Source organism: Anabas testudineus, chromosome 1, assembly GCF_900324465.2.
Source record: "Anabas testudineus chromosome 1, fAnaTes1.2, whole genome shotgun sequence".
In the NCBI taxonomy this organism is placed as follows: Eukaryota; Metazoa; Chordata; class Actinopteri; order Anabantiformes; family Anabantidae; genus Anabas; species Anabas testudineus.
Genome location: NC_046610.1, coordinates 25,927,248 through 25,949,561, shown reverse-complemented (window position 1 = coordinate 25,949,561; position 22,314 = coordinate 25,927,248). Strand labels below are relative to the sequence as shown.

At 39.3% G+C, this 22,314-nt stretch overlaps 1 protein-coding gene across 2 annotated transcripts; it reads left to right on the top strand.

Moving 5' to 3' along the window:
- The first annotated feature begins 6,761 nt into the window (after positions 1-6,761).
- On the top strand, positions 6,762-22,024 carry LOC113162156 (glycine receptor subunit beta-like). Of its 2 annotated transcripts, none has more exons than XM_026360181.1 (10): positions 6,762-6,886; positions 8,911-9,017; positions 12,972-13,039; positions 13,224-13,450; positions 13,654-13,736; positions 16,045-16,182; positions 17,309-17,461; positions 19,654-19,802; positions 21,399-21,557; positions 21,731-22,024. In XM_026360181.1, exons 1-10 carry the CDS (start codon positions 6,762-6,764, stop codon positions 22,022-22,024), a joined length of 1,503 nt encoding a protein of 500 aa, XP_026215966.1. The 2 variants fall into 2 exon arrangements, with proteins under 2 accessions (XP_026215966.1, XP_026215965.1); XM_026360180.1 differs by having other exon boundaries at positions 21,399-21,587.
- The last annotated feature ends 290 nt before the right edge of the window (positions 22,025-22,314 follow it).

Here is a 22,314-nt window from a genome sequence, read left to right as displayed (position 1 = left end):
CTGACTTATACATTCTGATTAGGAAGTGGTTCACTGATCTTATTGGTTATCAGAATATTTAGAACATCTGATCTGATCACAAATAATGTTGTTCTAATATGTATTGCCAACACAAAGGGAAGTGCACCTTATGGACTTTGTTTAAGTCTGTCTCATCTTTCTCACCATCTGACAATGATGTCTATCAAACATTGAATCAAGTTTAACCAAATCACTGAGCCACAGCTGGCAACTGAAAAAAATGGTGTTTCTTTTGCTACTTAGCGTTCTGATGGTCACGTTGTTAGAAGGACTGGGAAGTACTTACTCTTTTGTGACTTTTTATTTTTAGGTATATATCCATTAATGTCTCTGTGGGATAGATTGATCTCAGTATTATGTCAATAGATAAAATAAATTTCATTTATATTTAATTATATGTATACTGAAGGACATAAATGTTACAAAAGCATGTTGGTAGAAGATTTCTGCCAGGAGCCTAGCAAGACAGATTTATGTGAGCTCATGACTATGTCTTGTGTTAGACATGACCTCTGTGATCCCAGAGTTCCAGAAAATCAATTATTACATTATTAATATATCAGTATCTTGTCCCTGACTAACCCAGTGGAGACAGGTGTGGGTTTGGAGAAGAATGAACTCATTATTAAAAACATTTTTAACTGCAACATTTAACACGTGGTGATAGAAAATACTAGTAGGTGTAAACGATGTGTACTGGATATTTATTGATTATCACTTTGTTGCTGAGATATCCCTATGATTATTGACTAAATGACATTACTACCTTCCTGACAACATCTTCTTTAAGAAAACCGAATTAAATTAACCTAAAATTATTAGTATCACCAGCCACAACACTCTGCACAGCATTCGGTTTAGGTTTTTCAGGTTGGACTAGTTTACAAGTGGACCTCGTTTGGTGGATGTAAACCTCTTCAACTGAGGCAATGTGCAAACCAAAAGCAACCAAAGCACTCACCTGTCCCACTTGCCCTGCTGCTCTGGCCCTCTGGTGGGCCTGTCCTCTCTTCCTATAAGCTGCCAGTTTCCTAAACTGGTGTGAAGTCCAGTGTAATTTTTCTGTTCACCATTGTTGATAACAGAACAGTTTTAAAGGACCCAAGTATTATGCCAGACACAAATTGAATAAGTAGAGGAGCTTATTGTAAAGAATAAAAGAGTTTTATTAAGGGATTGTGCAGAAAAAGACAAAGTAACAAAAGAGAACAACTGGGAAACGCTGCAAGGCACAGAGATACAAAATAACAACCAAAACCAAAGTCCAGTCCAAAAACAAGAACAATAAGAACAACGAGAAGGATGGGCATAAACAGAAAAGCATCAACTGCAAATCACTGCTCAAAGGGCACAAACAAAGTCCAAAAACATGAGCTAGTAATCCACAAAGGGCAGGTGAAGGCAGAGGCGAGGTCAGGGAGCAAACAAGGTTCGAAAACACAAGGTAAAATACAAGGCTGAAAACAAGATCAAGGGACAAGGTAACTAGGCTGAATGCAGTACGGAAGCTGACAATCTGGCAGGAGAGCAAGGTCTGATGGGAGACCAGGTGAAACTGATCAGGTGATAGGTGGCAGGAAAGAACAGATGCAATCCATGAGGGAGGATTAAGTGAAGCAGGAGAAGTGAGGGAAATGCTAGGAGATGAAATGAAAATCAAAAGAAGAGCAGGGTTGTCTTGATCTGATATGTCTGGGCATCAATTCAACTGACTTGCTGAAGATACAGTTTTAAGTGTTAATGCTGTTGCCACATTTCTATTCACATGTGAGTCTTTGTCAGGTAATCTTAATGTTAAGCTGATTTGCTATGAGTTCATGCAGCATGATGGACACATCGATCAATCTGCATATAAGCTTGTGTGGTCCTGAACCCCAAGTTGCTAATAGATGCTTAGTTCTTCATGCCAGGCAACAATAGCATCACCTTACTTTAGCCTGAACCGTACCTCGTTGTAACCCCACAGGGGTGGGTGTTACATGGAACCCCAGCCTTAGTGAGGGAAGCATGGGTGTAGAAAATTCTCTGCAAGCAGACAGAGCTCGGTTGGTCATTTTTGCAGTAATGTTACTCAGAAATCAAGTCCGTGTGAGCTTTACACCTTCAGGATGACACTTTGTTCAATCACTACCACAAAGCCAATGACCCTCATTATTACACGTATAGATAAACACAGTAACAGATGAAATCAGCACATAAGCCACATCAATCATGCCACAGATCATACAATCAGCAGTTAGAACCAGGAACAGAGCAAAAGAGAGAAAGAGAGAATGAGGGAGGGATGTTCAGCTGATTATAATGACATTTCTCATATTCAAATGAAAACACTCATATGTGAATTTGAAAGTATATGAAGAACAACCACGAACCAGTGAAAAAACTGTAAATGTCCCGTGAAAAATGATCAACATTCATTTCATTTATACATCAGGATTAGACATCTCTAAGTGTAAAGTAGCTAGCAAGTAAAATGACAAATATATGTAGTGGAGTAAAACAGTGAACAGGTGGGTTCTCAAACTCTAAAAGATCCAAATAAAAACACTTCAACTTTACACTTCTGTACGTGTCTGAGTCTTAACAAATAAATCCAGTAGTTCTGGTCTTAAGGTTGTAAAGTAGAGTCATTGGTATCTGTTAAATCAAGCTGTTGAATATTTACAATCTATAATGTCTCATCCTGACTGTCTAGACTTTGTCCATCACAATGCTGTCTGTTCTACAAACACAATAGAAACACCCCGTACCTGTACCAGGAGCTCATCTTTTCTGTATTATCCTGAATTTTCTTTTCTTTAGTCTCCTGAGAAACAAACACAAACATTATTTTAACTGTCTTTATTTGACAGATATGTAAATATGTTATCAATTCTTTCATGTGGCCACTTCAGCAGGTGATCTAGAGAGCACCGGTTTGGAGACAGCTTTACCATTGGTAGGGGAAAATGCAGTATATGCTGTTCAACTACCCACACTAATGATCTAATACCTTTCACCCCTCTATACCTGAATGAATATCAGGAGGATGTTTGAAACTGAGAATGGGAAACATTTCTTGTAAAGTCTAGAGTCATGTAAGACAATAAAACGTATAACAGTGTATAACAATAATATGAATACAACCTCACCTGAATAGTCATATCACTCTACTTTCCGTGCATATATAATAAGACTTTCACTATCACTTTGATTTAATTCCTATTAAGTCTCTCTTCTTCTCTCGGTGGGTTTGTTTGATTTAATTTATTTTTATTTTTTTTATTTTTTTTGTAAGCACCTTTAGGGAATCTCATTTTCAGTACTTGTCTTTTGTAGCTGTGAATGAATAACAGTACTGCGGTGCTCCCCCCTTAGCAGGCACAGAGGAACTTGGAATAGGATGCCAGAGCAGTGCAGCTGAAGGAACACACATAGGACAGTGCAGCAGAGAGAGAGAGGGAAGGAGAAATAGAGAGAGAACACACAGTCAGCCTCTAGACAGAACAGCATCCAGTGACTAACCACTAACTCCCTGTAATGCAGCAGAACTGACGATCCGACCAAGCCGAGGTAAGAATCAAAGAAATATGCAGGAAGTCTGTCTCTCATTGCTTTATGCAGTTGCAGTTGTGGGCGCAGCATGAGTGTATGTGCATGTAAGAGAATGACACTGGAAAACAGTGTGATAAGGTGGAGGTTTTACTGGCCTGTCCCTGTGGATGTGTGTGTGTTTGGAGGAGCTGGTTTTGTACATGCACTGTATGTGGAATATGTTACATTTACCAGAGTTGTTACAGTTGTCCTGCTAACAGACAGAAAGCCATGTCTCTCTCTCTCTCTGTGTGTGTGTGTGTGTGTGTGTGTGTGTGTGTGTGTGTGTGTGTGTGTGTGTGTGTGTGTGTGTGTGTGTGTGTGTGTGTGCGTGTGTGTGCGACTACAACAGCTTCAGCGAGCTGTGTCATCGCATCTTAACAGTGTAGTCCAACGCCGCAGTCCCCCCACCCCCAACCCAACTCCCCCCACACACTCGACTCCCCTCTGCCACCTTCCCTCTCACTGTCCCACTACTTCCTCTCAGTCAGAGTCCGCATGATTTAAATCAACCACCTCAACACTAGCTGGGATGATGTGCTGTACAAACAGAGTAGACAGAGGGGAGCTGAGTGAGTCGTAGAATATATTTGAATTTTGTTTTATAAACAACAGAAATGACAACATTGTTTTTCCTTTACACAAATGTCTGATATTATCCAGAGGAAACAGCTGTGAAAGGCATCACTGCTTCAGACAAGCCCATTAGTTAGACTGAGCCTGCCGCGTCTCTGCCTCATGAAACTATAGTGGAAATCACTGCAGATTTCATTTGCATATCATGTTGCTGTCCTGAGTTGTATGGAATGACTGTGCACCTTTAACTTGGGCACTGGATGACGATTGTGTGAGCATGCACATTTACATTACATTAAACAGAACCGACGCTTTCTTTGCATTGAGCTAGCCGTCGTTGGGAGTGACATGCTGCCAAGTGTTTTGCGTGAAGGTCCAAAGTTACACAGAGATGCAGTGGAAATTACAGATATACCATTCACATTGTCTGCTTCATTGGACTATCAAACTGATTTTAAAATGTAAAATGTCCCGTAGGTTCCGCTTTGTTCTCTAGATGGAAATAGATAATGTATAGTGACAGAAAAACTGACATAACGGCGTTATAGACACACAAACCACAACTCTGCTGTCTGTCTCACAGTGCACTAGCTGCTGCTGCGGCAGTTTTGTAAAGAAAATGTAATTGGAGTGAGTCTACATCAAGATGGAACTGTTTTGGCATCCATCACTTAACCTCAACAGATATTTTTATTATTTTTATTTTCATTTCTGCTTTATCTGTACAAAAGTGAAATAATTAAAAAGCTCTTCCAACTAATTCCACAGCTGCTCCAGTACAAGTCCTAATGATGGGGTTGCTGTGGCGAGGAGATAGAGCAGAGGTCCTCCAATCAGGAGGTCGGTGGATTGACTCCTGGCTGCTGCTTCATATGTCAAAGTGTTCTTTAGCAAGACACTGAACACCAAGGTGCCCTTAGTGTCACAACACAGCTTAACAGTTCCACCATTGGTGTGTGTGAATGGATGAATAAGAAGCAGTGTAAAGAACTCTGAGTGCCTATAGGGTAGAAAAAGCGCTGCATTAGTGCAGACCATAATTATTGACAGTATAAAGTGCACTGAATTAGTTGTGTGCCAAAGATTTGTTTTGTGTTTTTAATTTTATTTAACTGTTGCTTAAAGTCAATCATCTGAATCTTCAACAGAAATAACGCAGTGTTATTTCATTTGCTCTATTTAAAAAAAACACCTAAAAGAAATTGTAATTAAACCTATGTCCATAATTGTGGTGCATGAGTGGAAACTATCCTATATGCCAGCGTCACTGACAGTACAGAATCATTTTAAGGTTATCTAAAGCATGCTCTATGTGGGTTTCTTTTTATTGTTATTTTAATGCAGCATCTTATCAAAGCATTTCTGATCCATTTGTTCCAATAATGTTAACAGAATAATATTTCAGAAACAAATCGGGGACTTTCTTTACATTTGGCACAAGCATCCACTCAAGGGTGAACTGATTATATATTGGGGAGGGTCAAAGTTTGAGGTCACCATGACCTCGTGTCTGTCACAATCTCATCAACATTTTGTTTCAGGAGTGTCAGATGGAATAATAAAGAAATCATTGATATACATTTTCCTGTTGGTTCAGACAGCTCCAACACACACTTAAATGTATCTATTTATTTATATATTTTTGAAAATGCAGCCTATATTGATTAGTTGAGTGTTGAATGTTTTATTAGACTGTTATCAACGAGCCAGCGTAGTTCTTCTAAAAGGGGCTGCAGTCATTAAACTTGACAGTTAGTTGGCACGGACTACATTGCTGTAATTACATAGTTACATAAACTCACCAGTGCTATTGAAATCAGTAGCTTGATGGGAAAAAAACAACAGTGAAGGAACTGTACACGTACCAAGAAAACACATGAACACCAGTCAAAAGTAAAATTGGACTCCCTACACAATCACTAAGAATGTTAATGGCAAAAACACAAAGACAGTGAGTCTATACTGTGACCATGGCACAGTTCTAAATGTATAAATGAACAGAATCACTTGATAATGTAAACTAAATTACAAAACACCTTAAACAAATTTGAGCTATTCTGACAAGAGCACAGTCATGAGCAATTTCTGGTCTGATGTTTTCTCATGCACTGTGTTGCTGACATAAAGCAACTTCCAAAGATATTAAAGGTGAACTCCAAGGTCAAGGTACATCAGTGTCAGATCACACCATCAGTTACTGATTGAACCAAAGTGGACTAAATGGAAGCTGACAGAGAAGGACTCCACTGTTGAAAGCAAATCATGTAAAAAGTGAGAAAATGCATAGTGACAAACCACAAAGCTTTTGGGAGAATGTCCTTTGGACAGAAGCGGCTGTTTGACACATAAAGATGCTTAAATCTATTAGTTGTAGCTGAAAAACTGTCCAGTTAGCTTTTCTAAAGCCGCAGTTAATGAATTCAAATCCAATGGCTGGTACCAGTCATTTGAAATGTGTTTATCTTTTGTCACTTCATGATGTGGTTCTCTTATAATTAGTTTGTGTCAAGTCTTGGTTGGACATGTTAAGATGTGAAGGTTACTGTTTACTGCATTTTGTGACTGGCTTCTGTTTTGCTGTTTTAGACACCATGGCTGCTGGATTGAGGCCGGTGATCTTGTTCATGTTACTGCTGTGTTGTTGGCAACTGACCACAGGCAAAGAAGGAAAATCCACAAAGAAGGGAAAGAAAGGCAAGCAAGTTGTCTGTCCATCGTAAGTACATTTACTGTGATGTCCAAAATTAGCTTCTCTCAGTGTCAACATTATTCTCATGATATCATCCTACCCCTCATTTCAGATGTGTGTTCATATATGCTGTTCCTTGTTCTTTGTTAATAATAATAGCACGACAAAGCAAGATCCAAAGTGTTCCTATATTAATCACATATACAGGTAATTTACAGATATCATTTCCATATCCATTCAGCATAGCAGTAAGTAAACAAACAGACAATGTCTGACGTATGCAAAGCAGCAAATACTGAGAAGAAACAATGTGTACAAATAAACAGCATGGCAGTGTCTCCTATGAAACAGCTAGTTCCTCCAGGTCATGTGTCAAGACATTGAAACCGTGAAGTAGTGCCAACAACTAAGGAAGCAAATACTTTCTATGTGTGTAATGATTTAATTACATTTCTCCCATTTAAATTATCTTTATAGAATCTGGGAACGGACAAAACTGGGAAATGCAATTTTACAAATGTTGTACTGTCAGCAAAACCATAGACAGAATGTCCTCGATTTCGACATGCATGGCCTCCCTATATGATACCATATCCAGACACACTTGTGACATACAATACCTTCTCATTATTTTCTTTCCAGCCTCCTTATTTGTTTACTTTCAGTCTTGTCATCATATACCAGTCAAACTCACGCAATGCAAGATGTTTTTTGGTGCTTGGACTCCAGTCGGGGTTTGTGAGAAGTGATGATTTGCAGCAGAAAGCTTCCTTATTGGTGTTGTCCCTAGTTTACAATAAAAAAACAGCTGAGGCTGCAAAAGCCTGAATAAAATTGAACGTCTGTGGAAGGATACTGATAACCTTGTTAAGTCTATTTTAAAGGGGGAAAATTCCTGATAGTGCTGTTTGCTATCATTGTGTGCACCATACTGAACGTGGAAAGAAAAGCAGCAGTTGTTTGAGGACATTAAGAAGAAAATGATTGGAAAGAAAATATGACAATGCGATCTGACAAACTTCTTAATGCATAACTTTAGTTCATTCGTGTAACTATGGCTGCTAATAATATTTAGAAGTTAGGAGTACATGGAACTGGCACCAACTTCCCAAAAAAGTGCAAATGAAAGCTGAGGCCAGATTGAGGACAAGGAAAGTCTAAACGGTGGAACAAGAACAATGACAAACCTCCCTCTCAGAGGTTAGCTAAGGTTCTTCTGGTTTGTACTTTCCACTTTTTTTGGTTCCTCCTTTAAAAGCAACAATATGCAACTTTGGGAATACGAGCTAGCAATACCATGAGACTCAAAATCAATACAATCTTTTTCACCTATGCCTCCCTCTTCCTCTGCTATGCTCTGCCAAGGTGTCACGTCAACTGCCAACTACAGTAGTTCAAATTATATTTTTGAGGCAATAGTAAAGCACAGGTTGGTTGTCAAACGGGCATGTGGTAATAAGGGATGCTTCAATTTACAGGTAGAGACGTAAAAGCATAAATAAGTCTGAAATGTCCACCTTTTGTGATTGTGAGTGAGTTTAAGCAGTAAACACAATATAACAATATAAGAACGGCTCTGAAGTAAGACGTTTATCAGATGGATATGTTGTAAATGTAACATCCCCTATAAGCCCCTAGTGAAAGTTCAAAAGACCACCTAGAGACACAGAAAGGAGAAAAAATGTATGTAGCTGGGAGAGTTTATTTAAAGAGTTTGTGCAATGTAGAATGATTAATGGTGTAGTATGCATATTGTACACAAAAACATTTGCAGTATTTCTAGAGAAGGCCTGCTTATAATGGTAAATATATATTGTACTGTTACAGTGTTACTGTTAAAGAGGCCAGTGAGTGTATATCAAAAAAGTAGGCTGTATAATTTACACAGGAAGTTAAACGTTACCAGAAAACTAGGAATGCATCATTCACTGCCATGCACAGATCAGCTAGCAGTTTGCCAGCATCCAGCACTTTTTGGAAGACAAAAAACACCCAGTGTTTTTGAATTTTAATTATTTTTTTCCCCTTCCCTATAATATCCTATTTACCAGCCAATTGTCCCCAGAAGATTTGGCCCAGGTTCCGGCTAACTCCACCTCCAACATCCTGAATCGTCTGATGGTCAGTTATGACCCAAGAATAAGACCTAACTTTCAAGGTAATGCTATCAAATATACAGGTAAGTGATGACAAGCAGTTTCATTTCAGAACGACAGTGGTCATGCAGGACCAACTAGTATGTATATAAAGTAAAATTACTGACTGCTAAAGCTACCCATACTACCCAAACTCAGTAATTAACTTGTTGAAACTCGTTTTAACTAGACTTGTTGAGTCAAAACATGTCAAGTCTGAGAAAAGATTAAAACCATTTCACACATTCAACAGGGAGGGCACTCCTACCATGACATTTTAGTTGTAGGAGGGGTTGTAAGTGTGACCATTAGATCCCAAACAACTCACATCACCCACACCCTTTCTATGGTCTATTCAGGCTAAGTGAGAGGCACCCTGAAGGATAAATGTAACATTTCCAACTGACATTCCTTAGAATATAGAAGCTGCTTCCAGCCACAAGTTAACTAGATTCCTCACCAATCCATCGAGGGATTCTAATGCCTACTGGATGCATGCTGTAAAATCAGTTATTGTATGGATCATGCTAAGAAAAAATGTTGATACTAGTGTAAGAGCAACAGTTCATGTTCATGTAAGTAAGTGAGTAATAGAACATCAGTAGTCAAATCTAGCTATATAAGAAATAATTATAAGGAGGAAAAATTTAATTTAACCAAACAGAGCCACAAACGTTTGATCCACACCACCGGTATACATGTGTGTTAAGGTTGGATGACTTGTTGTAAAGTTTGCACTTGGGTACAGGTGGGAAGGTGGAGAGTTGTAAACTCTGTCCCATATATGTGTAGATTTCTTAACAATATCAATAAAAGCTTTAGAGGATTACTTTATACCACCATTTACTCCACAGTGAGATGACTAAGATCAGTTTAAGTTTAGAGTTAAGTATGTTGCTTACTCAGCTTCAACTGAAGCGAAGTAAACCTTGATAAGCTAATAAAACATTTATTGAATAAACACAGAGCAGTGATTTGATCATGTGACTGAGCCACTGCAATTTCCTATTTAATGATATACTTAGTAACTGATTTATTAAAGAGTCCATCGCAACTTATGTCCTGTGGATTACAAATATTATTTAACAGTAGACGTGGTTGTAGGAGGGGAAGATAAAAAAAAATGATGAGACAAAGAGAGATAGAGAAAATGTGCAGGGCAAAAAAGGAAACAGGCTGAAAACAGAAAGGACACAAGGAGCGTGTGTGGTTGATTTGCTCTGTGAGGCTTCAAGCTACAAACAGATGTCCTTCAACCCTCTCTCACTGTGTCTCTCTCTCAAATACACATACTTCACAATAGACACACAATTTCCATATGCCGCCACAGGGACTGTGCATGTATGAATGTGATTCTTGCATATTGTACTGCAGCAAGCAATGATTGTTACCACTTCCAGCAGCAACACAAGCACGTTATGGGGAATACATTTTTGGTTAGCATTTAGATCAATATGATCATCTATGGTTTGACACCAGCTATATCATGATGTTAAATGTGTTTTGGCAAGTGCTGACTCCTTGTGGGTTAGAAATGACAGTATATATACCTTAACTTTAATCATGTTTTGCATCCGTCCATCCATTAACCAAGCTGCTAATCCTGTTAAGGGACATGGGGGTGCTGGAGCTGATCCCAGCTGTCACTGTCAGGGAGGCGGGGTACACTGTGGACAGACCATTCTATCACATTGCTATAGAGACACACAGTGCCTATAAAAAGTATTCACCCCTTGGATGTTTCATACTTTCATTGACATCAAAAATCTATCATGGTCAATAAAAGTTAAGTTGAAAAAGTTAAGAAAAATACCTCATTAATGTCAAAGTGAAGACAGGTTTTTTAAAGTAATGTCAATTGTATAAAAACATGTAAGCTGAAATCAGTATGTATTAATATTCACCCCCTTCAGGTCAGTATTTAGTAGATGCACCTTTAGCTGCAATCACAGCATGGAGTCTGTGTGGATAGGTCTTAGTTCGACTTTCACATCTAGAATTTTATGCAATTTTATATTTTTTTTGCAAAACTGCTCAAGCTCTGTCAGGTTGCAAGGGGATTGGGTGTGAACAGCCCTTTTCAAGTCCTTCTACAAATTCTCTATTGGATTGAGGTCTGGCCTTTGACTCTGCCACTCCAGGAACATCCACCTTTTTGTCATTAAGTCGCTTCGGGTCATTGTCTTGCTGGAAAACAAATCCTCTCCCAAGCCACAGTTGTCCTACTGACTGAATAAGATTGTCCTCCAGGATTGTCCTATATTTTGCCACATTCATCTTACCCTCTACCTTAACAAGCAGGGCTGGCTGCAGAGGACCATGCCCACAGCATGTTGCTGCCACTGGTGATGTGCAGTGTTTGCTGTGCACCAAATATAGCGGCTTGTCTGATGAACAAAAAGCATCATTTTGTTCTCATCAGAAAACAAATACAAAGAACTCTTTTCCACTGGACCACAGAGTTTTTCTCATGCCTATTGGCAAACTGAGCATGGGTGGCATGTTAGTGGCATGTTAATGGCCTCTCTTACCAGTCTCCTTCTTGCACGGTCACTCAGTTTGTGTGGACGGCCTGTTGTAGGCAGACTTAGACATGCGTCATTCCTATGATTTCTTGATGGATTTCATTGAACTCCGAAAGATGTTCAGTACCTTGGAGTTTTTTTTTTTTGCATCCATCCCCTGACTTATGCTTTTCAGTGACATGTTCTCTAAGTTGCTGGGAGTTTTCTTTTGTCTTCATGGTGTAATGGTAGACAGAAATACTGATCAACCAGGGGATGGACCTTCCAGAGACAAGTTTCTTTATACCGCAGTCACTATACCACATTCACTGCACTCAGGTGATCCCCATTTCAACTTTTTTGGACCATCACTGATTTATAATGTTAATACAAGGATAAAACATACCATGGGATGAATAGTTTTTATAGGCACTGTACAACCATTCACACTCACCTCTATGGGCATTGTAAAGTCACAAATGAGTCACAGGGAGAATGTGCAAACCCTCACACAAAAAGCCTCCTGACAGCTGGAGTGTCTTCAAATCCCTGAACCTCCCAACTGTGACAAAGGAGCATTCTTCTACTGCTCTGCCTAAACCAAACTATCAAAAAGCAGAACTACAACATTAAATTGCTAGTATAACATACAACACAATACAATGAGCTATTAAACCACACTACTCACACACAAATGCTAAAACTTTACTGCACACAGAATAGATGGGCAGACATTATCCTTCACCTGATTCTACTACTGCATCTACTACTCCACCTTGGTGCCCCAATCCCCTCCACACTCTTCACATGCCACGTGACCCCTGCTCTCCTGTCTGTATACTGTGTTGGCCAGCTGCACCTCCACAAACACCTCCATAAAGCTCCTTAAGTTTGCAGATGACACAACCCTCAGTGGACTGAGCCATGGTGATGAATCTACATAAAGACAGTAAGTGACATGGCTAACATCCTGTGCAGCCTGGAGCTAAATACCCTAAATACAGTAGAGCTGAAAATAGACTGAAAAAACTGGAAATTAGACAGGAGCTGCGATCAAACAGGGCATTTACCATATGCTAAGCCAAAAAGATTATGTGAACACCCCTACTCCTCAATGCTCACTGTTACTCTTCCTTGTTTGCGGCAATAATTGGCCATGAAATGCGACCTGATCTTCACCAAAGTCTATATTGAGTTGAGCTCTGACTGGGACAATGCAGTGTTTGTGTCCTTAGACACATTAAACATTCCTTAGTAGATCTAGGAACTTAGGAACTAAAGGTGGTCCAACGACTTGTTAAAAAAACTTTTCATATTTTTCAAGATCATATTTAATAAGGGAGACTTTGAAAAGCTATCACTGAATTTACTGGTTAATGTTTTACAATTTGATTAGACAGATCTTGTTTTTTATGCAATAAAATAGTTGAGTGTCATGTTTAACTTTGTTTTATTTGTGTATGTGTATTCCAGGTATCCCAGTGGAGTCCAGAGTGAACATCTTCATTAACAGCTTTGGGTCCATCCAGGAGACCACTATGGTGACACATTCTCACACAAAAAACACACTTAGTCTGATCTAGAGTATTGTTCTTGTTCTTCTAGATATCACTAAGGTATTTGAAATGCATTTTCTCAATCGGAGTGATCAGATCATTATGGTTTTAAAATCAGGGGCAGCAGTAGCTGTGGTGAGTCTTCTAAATACAATGTGTCTCTCCTCAGGACTACAGAGTAAATATATTTCTTCGCCAGAGATGGAATGACCCTCGCCTGCGACTCCCTACTGACTTTAAGAGTGAAGCACTAACTGTTGATCCCAAGATGTTCCAGTGTTTGTGGAAACCAGATCTGTTCTTTGCCAATGAGAAAAATGCAAATTTCCATGATGTCACACAGGACAACATTCTGCTCTTCATCTTCAGGAATGGGGATGTCCTGATCAGTATGAGGTGGGCACACATGTTTTTGTTCTTTGCCATCTGTCAGATTGATGACCAGCTCCATTCATTTATTTTGGAGGGGCCTGTATGACCCCTTGTTATTCCCTACTGCAAGTAAAAAGTCAACAAGTGACATTTTAAATTTAGTAAGTATTAGCCCGGTTATCTTCTTTTTCTTGTTCAATCCTGTGTGTGTATGTGTGTGTGTTTAGGTTGTCAGTGACGCTATCTTGTCCTTTGGATCTTACGCTCTTCCCAATGGATACACAGCTGTGCAAGATGCAGCTGGAGAGCTGTGAGTACTCACAGATGTTTAAACCTCTGCCTTTGTGATGACACTCGTTGGCATAATGCATTACATTACAGACATGTTGTGGGTTGCCACTTCCTTCCAAATGCAACAAAGCAGGGCCAAATCATGAAACTGACAAAAGGTGCTTTGAGTAGTCCTTTGGTTTATTCACATGGTGGCAATGCACCTTTTGGGGAGTAATGGCTTTCTTTGTATTATTCTATCATGCATACCATTGTTAGATGTTCTCCTGATGGTGAACTCACTGCTTCACAGTCGACTGGTGGAGTCCAAGCTCTATAGAAATCTTTCTGAAACCCTTTCCAGCCTGGTGAACATCAACAACTCATATTCCAAGGTCTTCAGAAAATTACTACAAACCTGAGTTGTCAAGATCAGATTTTGATATAGACTCAATCTTGAAGAATATTCTTTAAATAAGACAGAAACTCCCAGACTTACCTTAACGTACTCACATTTGCCAAATATATGAGCTTTCAGTCATATTTATGCAAAAAATAATAATGTCACACCAAAGACACTAATCTCTTGAACATGGACACACACACAGACACACACACAAAATTAAACAGTAAAACTGCACACAGCCTACATATACACAGTAACAAACAAATGTCAGTGTCAGCATGTGCACTGGTGTGTGGAGCTCCTTTTACAAATGCATCATTTGCATCAGCTTGCTGGCCATATGAAAGTATAATAAAACAGCTGCAAACACTGAACAGAGGGGACACAAAGTATGACCAATTTGGCTTTCAATATTAGTTTTTTTTATTAGTAGTATTGTTTCAGTGGGAGGTTGATTCAAAGTTACTCACACTCCAGTCCGATCCTAGCTTTATTGTGATCATTAAAATACAGTATGAACGAAATTGAGGAGCAGTGATGTACAGTAAAGAAACACTGCAGTCTTTCAAACAGACATGACTCAGATTTAGTCCAAAGCATTGGGAACTTGACTTAAACTTAAAGAGTTAAATCAGCTGTTAAACAAGTCTTCATGCAAGAGGACCAAGTGCAAGACCAAGGCATGTGGAAATGCATGTAATACAATATAATGAATTAATAAGTATGTGACTAGCTGGTTTGGCTCGGTTGAAGCAGAGCTCTCCACTGTCTGGATATAGTCATTATACAGGGTGATGGATGTTGGCAGGAATGACCTCCTGTACCTTCCAGGAAGCTGTGGGGGAGTAAATCTGCATCTGTAGGAGCTTCTCTCTCAGCAGGACAGAGTGTGGTTTGGTGGCAGTCTCTAATATTCATTGCTGGAGGGGTGCGGGGAGTGGCAGTGGAGACGTGATGGGTCTGCTGTCCATGTGTCTGGATGAAGAGAAGAGGTAGACTGTGTCTGCCAGATGAGGAGGAGGAAGGGGTGTTTGGGTGTCCTACTGTTAATCTGTTTAAGACGTTTTTTTGAACTCGTTCCCTCTTGTAAGAGTCCCCTCAACCTGCTTCCCCTTCTATTTTTAGCCTGTGATCTTTTTCATTCCAGATCACAGATGCTTCATGTTCTTATGCTGGAGTTGGTTCTCCAGCTTCCTCCTGTAGGCTCCCTTACTCTCCCTCAGTCTCACTTTCAGCTCCCTCTGAACTGTCTTCACTTGGTGCTTGTCTGCTGCCAAGAAGGCTTTCTTCTTCCTGTTCAGCAGCTCCTTCAGGTTGCAGTTAATCTAGGCCTTATTGTTGGAGAAGCACCTCACTGTCCTGGTTGGGATAATATTATTCAAACAAAAGGTGATGTACTCTGTGATGGTGTCTGTTCTTCATTCTGAGAACTTCCTGGTCAGTGGCTTCAAAGTAAGCCAGCAGAAACTCAATTGCTTCATGAGACCATTTGTTTCTTCTCGTGGTCACTGTCTGCTGCTGAACAATGGGAGAGTAGATGGACATGAGAAGCACCAGGTTGTGATCTGATTTGGGGAGTAGAGCAGTGGAGGTGTATGAATCCTTTACATTTGGAAGCAGTAAATCCAGTTTTATTGTCTCTGGTGAGGTAGTTGACATACTGATGCTGGGTCACATTAGAAACATATACACATTGAAGTTAATAGATTGGCCCCATAGATCAGCCCCATCATTAGCTACACAATCTAGTTATTTAAGTAATAGTCTACAATAGCTGGTAAATTTTACAGTGCAAAGTCTTTACAGAAACACGTCTTTTTCATCTATCTCAAAAACCATCATGAAATGTATATAACACCACAGAGTACTGAAACAAAATGATTTGGCTGATGTGGTAAAGCTGTTGATGCTGAACGATGATTCATTTTTGTTTTTGTGTTAGTTGGCTACACCACCAGTGATCTCGTGTTCATGTGGCAGTCTGACCCAGTTCAAATGGATGAGATTGCACTCCCTCAGTTTGACATCAAACAAGAGGATATCAAATATGGAAACTGCACCAAGTATTACCAAGGAACAGGTTAGTAATCATTTTAAAATGTATTTATATCAAGGTATTAACGCTGCTCCTATCTTGCATACGAATGCAGCAAATAACTTTAGGTTGCTCCTACTACAAAACAAAGGGTTAACTGTGCTGGTTCACTAAGGAGTAGACTATTAGTTAGGTATTTGGCTAATCCAAGAAAGAATCTACCTCTATGCCGCAATTAAATTCAGTTGATTTCAGTCTTATTTATACAGTGTCAAAGCACTACAAAATCAGCTATACGCACTTACATAGTAAGCTAATAGAATAATAGAGAAAATCTTAGTGGAGAGGGAATAAGGTAGAAAACTCCAGTAGAACCAGGCTCAGGGTGGGGAGCTATCTGCCTTGACTGGTTGTGGTGAGGAAAGCGGAGACAGAAAAGAAGAGCAACATACACAGATTAATGAACACATGCTCATGGCTTCCCTTTGTAGTGGCTCCTGTCTTAAAGATATACCAGCAGAGATAACATTGTATAGCTCGTGGTAAGTGATAACACCTTGGGACATGAAGACATAGGCATGTTTGACATACCCAACACCCTGAGCCCTCTGTTTTACTGAGGAACTCACCAAGGATGACCTTTTTTTTTTTGCTTTTTACTATCATTACTGAGTCCTTATCCACTATACCAAAGGCAGAGAGGCATTTCAGAGGTTTCCAAACTGGTGCAAATTGTTTAACACATTATCCCAGTCTTCAAACTCCAAACATTGAAAACAGTGGAGTGCGCTAGAATTATCAGTGTTGTATTATGTTATTTAAGTTAGTGTCCACATAAAGGCAGTCTCATTATCCATGCTCAATAAACAGTCACATGAAAAATAATAAATCTGTAGTGCCCAAGTATGTTTGTAGCTGGGAGCCAAAGAAATACAGGAAATTTCTACATGTAGTATTTATTGACTATATCTTCCATAATGTACATCGACACACCTAAAATTAAGACAAATGTAAAGAAAAAAAGAAATTCACAAGTAAACCTGCCAGAAAATAAAACTCCAAAGATACTAAATATGTACCCCACTTCTGAGATTTGACAATTTGAGTTACCTAGTCATTTTTGTCTTCTGTTCTGAATTTAATGTGGAATTTCTCCTCTGTCTGTTTCTAGGATACTACACCTGTGTTGAAGTGATTTTTACATTACGTCGACAGGTTGGTTTCTACATGATGGGAGTTTATGCCCCAACACTGCTTATTGTCGTTTTATCCTGGTTATCATTCTGGATCAACCCTGATGCCTCAGCTGCAAGGGTACCACTGGGTAAATACCACAAACACAAGCTGTATTTGATTTAATTCATATTAAAACAGAGATTATGTGCATCCCTCAACTTGTACAGTACTGGTAGGTCTGTGTTTGTTTTGCTGAGTTTCTTCTCTAAGTATCAGGTGGTGAGCGTGTTGAGTTTTGGAAATCTTGAGTTGAGGTACTGGGATTGGCAGGGAAAAAATGTACCTTTGGAAAGGGACTGCCCATAGACATACAGAAAAAGCTTGGTGATATTCTTAGGATGCTTCTCAGGGTTTAGTCATTTGACTAATATCCTGGCACAACAGCAGTTGTTGAAAGGATCTTTTTCTCACCAGCCTATTGCTGATTGTCTCTTGCCAAAGGTAGGACTGCCTTACTATGTCTTGTTTTTTCAAACTGTCCTAATATGAGAAGAACTCTTTACCAACTCTCTGTTAACCTTCTTATGCTGTGGCCACAGTTTCTCTATTCTAACAGCACAGTTTCATGTTCAGCATGTTAGAAAAATGTCACTAGGTCCATTATAGCACAAGACCAACATGTCAAACTGACTGACTATTGACATCATGAGATGCATGACTGAAAGGAGCTGCAGCCACAATGTGTCCCTTATTCTATCAGTCTTGACTACTTTGATGTGTTGCATACTTTGCATATTAGAATCTGAACGCTTCCAAAATACAAGTTACCTACACTTTGTATTAGACCCAAACAACTCCTGTGTAGATGCACACACAGAAAACAGCTGCCGTTCTGCTAGTTGTGCGCACACTGTATTTTCTGTGCAGATATGGTGTAAGCCTGATCTGCAGTTGCTGCCTCTAAATCCTCAGCATTTTCATAACCTGGAAATCTCTTTCTACCACTCACCTACCCATTTCATCTCCCTTGGGTTCTCTCTGTTAACAATTCCTTGCCTAATATTAGGCCTATTTTACTGAAAAATGACAGGAGTCTGCATTTACGTAAGTTACGTAAAGTTAGAGGGCTTCATGGTGTATATAAAAATGCTCTTTACATCTTTACAAACATTTCAGAGTTCATGTGGCAGTTATAGTCACACATATTTGCTGGCACTGTAAGGACAGACTATACAGAGATAGGAAAGTAAATTGCCATATTTTCTGCTCCAGCTACTCGGAATTGTTTAATTAATTGAAAAATAAAGTAAATAAATTAAACTTAAATTAACTAATAATTAAATTATTATTAGATTAACTTGGTATATCAGGTTGAATTCAAGGCCAGTGTAAAATCTACAGTGAATTTTCTGTTCTTATCACATTTTAACTTTCTTCTATCAATAGCTGTTTTTAAAACCTGCACTGTTTGGTGGTGTTGGTGTGTGCTGTTTATTTGTGCGTTTCATGTTGGACTGTCTTTGTCATGATGTCATCTCCGTTTGTGGTGAGTGAGAGTTGTGTGAAAATAGTGCTGCTGCTTGTTGTTTGTATCTGCAGTTCCAGGTCCTCCCCTCCCTTTTGTGTGATGAATATAGATGGTTGCTACCTGCTGGTATACAGTTAATGACCTGTGTGAGTTATTCCCTCTCACACAGGCTAGCTGTCTGTTGACTGTAGTCAAAAGTGATGCGCAGCAGCAATTGTTTGTCGCAGCTAGTTCTCTGATTTCGACTTGGTGTGTCTCTGTCCCAAGAGACAACAGATGCAACCTACTTGCTGCCTTCACACGGCTACAAAGACAATCACCAGTACAAAACTGTTTCACATGGGAATGGAACAGCTGCTTACTGTGGGAAAGTGCTGTTTTCTGACCCATTCATTCATCACTTTCTCCTTCTAAAGCAGACTTTGAAATCAGTTCAGAAATTCAGTCAACACCTGCTGGTACAGACAAATTGTGGACTTGTTTTCACAGGAAAAAAGGCTGCTCATCTTCTCACTTTGATTAATATTGAGTCATCAAGATAACAAACTGGTAAAGTCAAGGAAATAATCTCAGCCACAGGAAAATAGCTCTTCCTTTGTGAGTCCCCAATGTTAGCACTTAACCATGAGTGAAATGTCTTATAAACACATCCAAATGTATGGCATGTGTACAGTAGCACTCAACACTTGTATGTGTGTACATGTATTTATTTTTTTCAAATTTGCTTCGATCAGCTTTTGTGCTATTTGTTTATGAATACAGAACTATTCAAACGTGATGACACTAATGTGTTCACATCTGTGTGTTTGTAGGTATTTTATCAGTTCTCTCTCTGTCCAGTGAGAGTATGTCCCTGGCATCAGAGCTACCAAAGGTTTCCTACGTGAAGGCTATCGACATCTGGCTCATTGCGTGTCTACTGTTTGGATTTTCATCCTTGGTGGAATATGCTGTGGTACAGGTCAGTTCTTACACACAACTAAGTTGCACCAGTATTTAAAAAAGTGAAGGTCTATTTAGTATATACATATTTTTTTGTTGTTATACTTTAGTGTATAGTAAGAGTATAGTTATAGTATAGAGGCTCGTCGTAGTTGCATTTAGAATTTGGTGCCATAGCTTTTTGCCAACAAGTGCAGAAAAGGGGGAGTATGATATGTAACAGCTTGTGGTTGTTCTTCCCAGAAATAGTATAATATACCTCTTCCAATAACAGCAACCCTCATCTGTCATGTACATCTCTAATTAATTTTTGGACAACTTAGCATTTTTTAATCCACTTCCTATCAACCTTTACCGTTCTTTCTCAACACATTTTACTACAAAATGGCTACAAAACATACCACATCAGAGAGCATCTCAGCTCCAGTGAAAAGAAAGATTCTCACTTGACAATACAAGCGTTGATAACAACTAGATAATTCTAATGATAATTCTGTAGAGCAGCTACAGACGCCACTAACAAACAATGACACTATACTATACTACTACTACTAGTACTACTATAGTAGAAATTCAGAAATTGTAACCTCCCATCATAAGATTTGAACATGTTAAAAAATTAGCAGCTAGAAGGAAGCAGGCGCTTTTGCTACAACTACTGCTGTGTGTGAAGAGTGGTTGTTAACAGGGAGGTTTAAGAGATGTAGGAGCTTCTGATCATTCAACCACAGGATGAGTTCAAAGAGAGGCCTTCTCCTAAAAGTTTGCATATACACTATAATACTAGGAGCAGTAGAGGAAGGATCACAATGGCCATATTTGACTCAACCCAGCTGTGTACTTAGCTATGTCCAATAACAGTGCTAACCTTTCTGTCTGCTTTACCAAAAAGTCTGGAGAAGGAATTGAAGCATAAAAACTCATAAAAACTTTGCTACTTTGCATATTCCTCCCTCCCTTAACATGGGTGTCCAGTTTGGTAGATAGATAAACAGTTTCCTAAATGAGGGACAAGCGTTGCTAGTTCAGACTGTTTATTTGCCTCCCAAATGTAAACACTGTAAAACTGAAACATACAAAAGCTATATATTTAAGAGCTATGTATTTTAAGAGAAGTGACCATATATAAAGCCAGATTTGCACTTGGAAAGCTAGGACAAGCACCAAACTAGGACAGGAGATCTACTAATAAGTAAGGGTTGTTTGAAATTAGTTTTGTTCGTTTCAGAGGTAGCAGAGTTTGTGTAATTTCTCTCTAGTCTGCTGATTTAGCCTGTTTGTCAGTCTGTTTTAATAAGTGTTAAGAACTGTAGTTAGAGAGTTTTGGTCTATTGTTGGTGGTAGTTTCAGCTTCAGCTTTAGTCAAATGGCAATGAAGGCGTGCTATGATGTGCTAAAAAGTGGCATATTAGCTTAATGCTAATACGTAATAGAATTCCTCATGTACACGCTAATAGAGATTAACATCAGTAGTGATGTTATACAGTAGTGAGGGCTAAGCCCCCCATAACGATGAAATCCTAGAACCACGCCCTGCACAAAACCCATCCACCCCTGTTTGTTTCCCCCTTTTTGTCTCTCTTTCTTGTCTCTTTCCCTCTCTTGTTCACTTTAGGTGATACTGAACAGTCCCAAACTGATTGAGGAAGAGAAAGCCAAAATGGCCTCTAAAGAGAAAGCTCTGAAAGAGAAAGAAGGAAAGAAGCCTTCAAATAAAACGAATAATACAGTGAATGGGACCGGTGGAACACCCATACATGTCAACACTTTGCAGGTAAACACACCTGAGTTTATAATGATCACAGTAAATTACACTGATCTAAAGCTTGTAATTGATTTTAAGTTATGATGAACAAGGATTAGAACACTGTATGACATGACTTTTTTTTATTTAGTACAATGCCACAGTTAGTAGTTAGTAGTCAGTCAGTCTGTGTCTTTTTCCAGGTGGTTGAAACACGCTGTAAGAAAGTTTGCACCTCCAAGTCTGACCTCCGATCAAATGATTTCAGTATTGTGGGATCTTTACCTCGAGACTTTGAACTTTCCAACTTTGACTGTTACGGTAAACCAGTTGAAGTTACAGGGGCCCTCAAGTCCCAGAACAAAGCCAACAAGAAACCTCCACCACCTAAACCTGTTATACCTACTGCTGCCAAACGCGTTGACCTCTATGCAAGAGCCCTCTTCCCCTTTTCCTTCCTTTTCTTCAATGTCGTCTATTGGTCGGTCTACCTGTGAGAGGGAGATGAGAGGGGGAAAAGAAAGAGGTTTGTATCCTGAAACATTCTGACCATACTGACACTGCAACTACACTGAACTGAGAAATGACATAACAAATTCATACACTAAACTCCATACTGGTAAAAACAAGACTTCCAGCATTTGATGTTTGCAGAGCTGCAGAGAGTGCTGTGGTCCCTGTTATCAAATGTAAAATGCCTCAATTATGGAGCTGTTGGCCTGAGTCCTGTTTAAGTCTATGAATTAAGTAGTCACTGCATGTGTGTCTCTGTCTGATATAGAACATT